This window comes from Stegastes partitus, unplaced genomic scaffold (genome assembly GCF_000690725.1).
Source record: "Stegastes partitus isolate 25-593 unplaced genomic scaffold, Stegastes_partitus-1.0.2 Scaffold2042, whole genome shotgun sequence".
NCBI classification, from domain to species: Eukaryota; Metazoa; Chordata; class Actinopteri; family Pomacentridae; genus Stegastes; species Stegastes partitus.
In genome coordinates, this window is record NW_007579773.1 from 59,166 (window position 1) to 63,948 (window position 4,783).

The 4,783-nt window shown below is 43.7% G+C and overlaps 1 protein-coding gene across 1 annotated transcript in view; it reads right to left on the reverse strand.

Annotated features, from left to right (window-relative positions):
• Positions 1–623: 623 nt before the first annotated feature.
• Positions 624–4,783, reverse strand: part of LOC103373661 (phosphatidylinositol 3-kinase regulatory subunit alpha-like) — a 12,013-nt gene continuing 7,853 nt past the window's right edge. Inside the window, exon 9 of the mRNA XM_008303615.1 lies at positions 624–4,635. Within this exon, the coding sequence (XP_008301837.1) occupies positions 4,446–4,635 (190 nt within the window). The 3' untranslated portion in view covers positions 624–4,445. The remainder of the gene's footprint in view (positions 4,636–4,783) is intronic.

Genomic DNA, 4,783 nt, shown 5'->3' on the forward strand with positions numbered 1-4,783 from the left:
TGAATTGAATTGAATATCATATTTTAGAAATGTTCTTGACTGGTTTAAATATTCGGGTTAAGACAGATTATATCAACAGTAAAGATCATACAATGTTGTTTATTTACTGGACTGATTTAAATGTTATTAAGGCCCCGCAACAGCATTAATTATAGACATTTACCCGACCAGTTTAAATATGTTAAGACTCTACAATATTCTGTAAAATACAGATTTATTTCATAATCTGGTTATTACCCTACAATGGTACATATTGTGCACACTTACTGGACTCATTAGGGTTCAGGCCTTAAAATATTACATTTCATAAATTCACTTTGCTTAATTAAACGTTAAGATTAAGACCCTGCCATCATATAATTATATATACAATATTATTTATTAAACAGCCTCACCTGAATAAATTAAATGTATTAGAATTAAATATGAAGCTTAACATCCTCTTTGTTCTTATCAAATAAAATAACAGCTGATAACCAGCTAAAGACTTTATAAAATGATAATTATGCGTTTATTAACACGGTGATAGTAAAAGAGTTCCTACAACGTTTAATATCTAAAAACTAACATCCCCATCAGAAGAATCAAGGCCCGGCAGCATCGACACCAACACGACAGACGGATTCAAGGTTCTGGTGCTTTATTGTCTCCGATTCAACAGCATGAGAAGCAAACAGAGAGGAAATAAAAAACAACAAAAAAACGGTTTCTGATACAGAAAATACAGTGTTCATGGAATTCACACGGATTTTCAGTTACACTGAGAAAAACCAAACAAAACAACAAGCCGGAGGCGTTTCGCCGTCCAGCGTGGTTCTGAAGACATCAGCAGTAATGAGCTCTTCTTGCTTGTCTTTGGAAAACAAACGTCCAAAACGACACAAACAACAACACTGTCCGTGTTTCTCCTGATCGCATGACGGCTGTTGTTTCCAGCTCAGAGTGCACGAATACTGTCGGGAAATGTTGAAATAACGAGGCATGAAATAAACATTTATGCTGCACGGCTAAAGCAAAACCTTTTGTGACTTACCAGAGAAATGCTGCCTAAAGTGAAGCCCACCTGTGATGCAACTCGTCTTTAGTCATGATGTGCTTCTTTTACTTTCAGGCCAGAAAACAAACAAACCAGAAAATAAATTAAGAATAAGAGCTCAGTTTGTTATAAAGGAAAAAAAAGGAAGGAGGGTAGCAAATAAAGAAAATAAATCTCTCTAATAACTGTGGAATGACTTTAAAACTGGAATGACACGACCTCAGTTTAATCATCTTTGATATTTTTGCACTAATTATTATTTAAGCCTGAAAATGAAGCCACTAGATTAACTGTGGGGTTCCTCAGGGCTCGACATCAGGCCCACTGCTGTCTATGTTCATTAGACAAAACCAATACTTCCCCCTGTAGTACTTAAAACAAAAAGTCCACCAGAGCTGGTTTGAGTTTTAACAAATGATTCACCTGAAGCACGACTGAATTCATCCAGTAATTGATGCATTTATTAATGTGCTAATGTTGAAAAAGTCCCTGAAACGAGGCGATAAATCTTCACCTCTTGGTCTGGAATTTAAAAAAAAATCTTAAAGTTCTGTATTGTTGTCCTTCACTCCTGTTTAATTCGGAGTAACTGTCTTTGTTATTAATGAACGTAAATAGACTTCTTTTATTATTCCATGTCCAGTAAGTTCTGACTCTTCGATTCTGCTCCTATGAGACAATAACTGGACGTAATTAGTCATCAGACATTAAAATTCATTCTTTGTTTTCACCCAGAAACAAGTCAAACTGTTGCAGGAGGATCTGAGCCTTCGTGTGTTTATCAAACGTTCAGTCGACGAACTGGTCAGAAAACTAATCGAACAGAAATGTGAGAATCGATTAACTGTCCAACACAAAAGCAAAAGTGCCGAGAGTTTCTCTAGTGGCTCAAATCTTTTCATTTCAAACTTGAAATTAGCCGATTAACAGAAGAGCAGCTCCTTCAGGAAACCTTTTAAAGCAAAATGACCAAACATCTGTTGGTTCCTGAAGTTCTCCTGAGTGCAGCTCGGCACCGTTTCCTGATCAGAAAACCTAGAAATCAATGAGCACGATAATCGATAAGAGCAGCTCCGGCCAAAGTGAACCAACGATGAAAACTACCTGCGATGAAACGGCTTCCACCTGACGGACGCTGAGGCTCTTCAACGTAATAGTCAGTACACAGATATCAAAATATGAACACACACACACACACACACACACACAGACACACACGCACACACACAGACACAGACACACACACACACACACACAGACACACACAGACACACACAGACACACTATACTGAATATAATGCTTAGAAAAGTGTGGAGGAGTAAAGGAAACGTCAGCGGGTGAACATCTGTCTGCACATTTCTAGATAAATGCTTCCACGTGTTCGACTGGTCGATCGGAGCTCCTGAACGCTTCTCGCCGTCCGTCGTTACGCGACTTTGTTCCTCTTTCGCTACTTTGGTTTAAACTTCAAGCGGGCGTTTCCTCCCTCACGGAAAAAATGATGGTGGTAAATAATAGTAAGAGCTGGGAAAGGTTTCATGAGACGCATGGGCGCCAAGGTGAGGAGGCTGCCGGGCGGTTTCCATGACGACACACAGTTCTGCCTCCTGTACCTGGTCACGAAAAGAAGAAGAAGAAGAAATAATCCGACTCTGAGAGCAGCCGAGCGTCCAAACGGCTGTTGGGCGTCCAGAAGTCCGAGCAGCTCCACAAACATCCCGATTGTTCAGTTTCGTCTCTGAGGATCCTGAACTGCGTCCGTTTGACGACGTGAAGCAACAAAACGAGTCGTCCGTCCGCCGAAGCAACACGCTCAAAAACACAGCAACGGAACAGACCTGAAGAGCAGCGAGCGGGGAGGCGATGGAGTCGAGTCTTTGGACGAGTCGGGACCAAGAAGCTTCTGGCGGGCCCTCGTTTGAACCTCGTTCACCATCTCACAGTGTTTCCATAAATCCGTCTGCTGCCGGCGGAAACGTGGCCGCCAGAAACCGAACCGCCGTCGTTTATGTCTGAATTTGTTCAACGTGAATAAATACATAAAAAAAAAATAAACAAAAGTCATGATTTGAATGTTTTCTAGCTGGAGCTTCACTGAGATGTTAGACTGGAACATCTGCCTTTAAACCAGTTTGAATCACGTCAGCTCAGCTTGAACTTGCTTCACTGTGCATCTATTATGTCTGAAGTGAATTTGAAGTTTGAAAACTGAAAATGAAAGTACACTGTATTAGCTTAAGTCTCTATTTTTAACCTCAGTAACTGTATTAGAACATCTGCATTAGAACCCGACCATCTGGATTTGTATTTTTCAACCTGAAAAAGATTTGAATCGCATCATTTGAAACTGAATTTGATCCTCGCTGTAAATTCAACTCAGATTCTTTCTGCGCTGTTCGAGCTCAGTGTTCCAATCTGAGCCATTTAAATTCATGTTTGTTCGGTTTGTAGCACCGCATGCTTCTGCCCGTCCAGATGAGTTGAATTTAAACCACAAGAAAAGAAGTGTGAGAACGTAACGGACGAACAGAGAGCTGAGGATCAAATCAAACACGTTCACTTTCCAAATGCCGATCACGTCTAAACACAAACGACTTCAGTTCAGTTTCCAGCGGCACTCGTTCCCGCCCGCACGCTTCCTCCAGACGGTCCGCCGGCGTCCATATTTGTAGTTTCAGCCGAGCTGCCGGATCGACGGTTCGGGTTGAAGGAAGAGTCCCGTCACGCCGGCTCACTTCCACTCGGAGCAGAGACCCGACGGCGGTTCAGGTTCGACAGTTCAGTACCTGGGTTCTGCACAGACTGGGGTCGGAATCACACGGAACACCTCAGCCCAGTCCTCAGATCAAGTCCAAATACTTAATTATCAATCTATAACGGAATAATTTATGCTGTTTAGTGACAGAAACATGATCTGGGCGTCTGGAGGTGTGACGTTCTCCACCTCTTCATGCCAACATCGCGTCTCTTTGTGTCTAAACATGTGACGTGGAACGCCAGAAGAAGGACTTTCAAGTGCAAGAGGTGAGTTTTGTGACTTTAAAATGAATCCGACTGGACGCGGCGCCCCGAGTCTCATCATTTTCATCCATATACTGACAAACAGCGAACAAGTTCCCATGTGGCGCCGACCCGAGTGTGAAAACCTCGTCTCTGATCTTCAGTCCGACGACACTTTTGGCTGTAAAGTCTGCTTGTTTGTCCTCGCCGTCCTCAGCGGGACTTAAAGCTCCACTTTCACAGTTAAATATTCCATGTCTCAGCCCTGAAGCTCCGTCCGGACGTCGACTGCTCCAGAGTTCAACCGACTGCAGCTGCGACGTCTTGACTTTGGGAAACGTGGCGGGGGTCGGGCGGCGGGAGGCGGCGGGGGTCGGGCGGGCGGACGGTCCGGACCCACGGGGCGGGTCACCGTCTCTGCTGGCTGTAGACGGGGAAGGCCAGCTTGACGTTGAGCGAGTCGTTGTGCTGCACCAGCGAGGTGTGCTGGTAGTGCAGCACCAGCTCCTTCAGCGAGCCGTACAGGTTGTAGGGCTCAGCGAAGCCGTAGCCGGTGCTGGTCTTGTTGATGACGCAGTGCTTCACCTCGCCGTCCACCCTGAGGACACACACACACACACACACACACAGCGGGTCACACACTGGAGCCAAAGTTGACTTAAAACACGTTTCTTTAAACACAATTATTCAGGATCAATTCAAATTCTAATAAAAAACTAATTTATAATTAATGTGTCAGTGGTCGT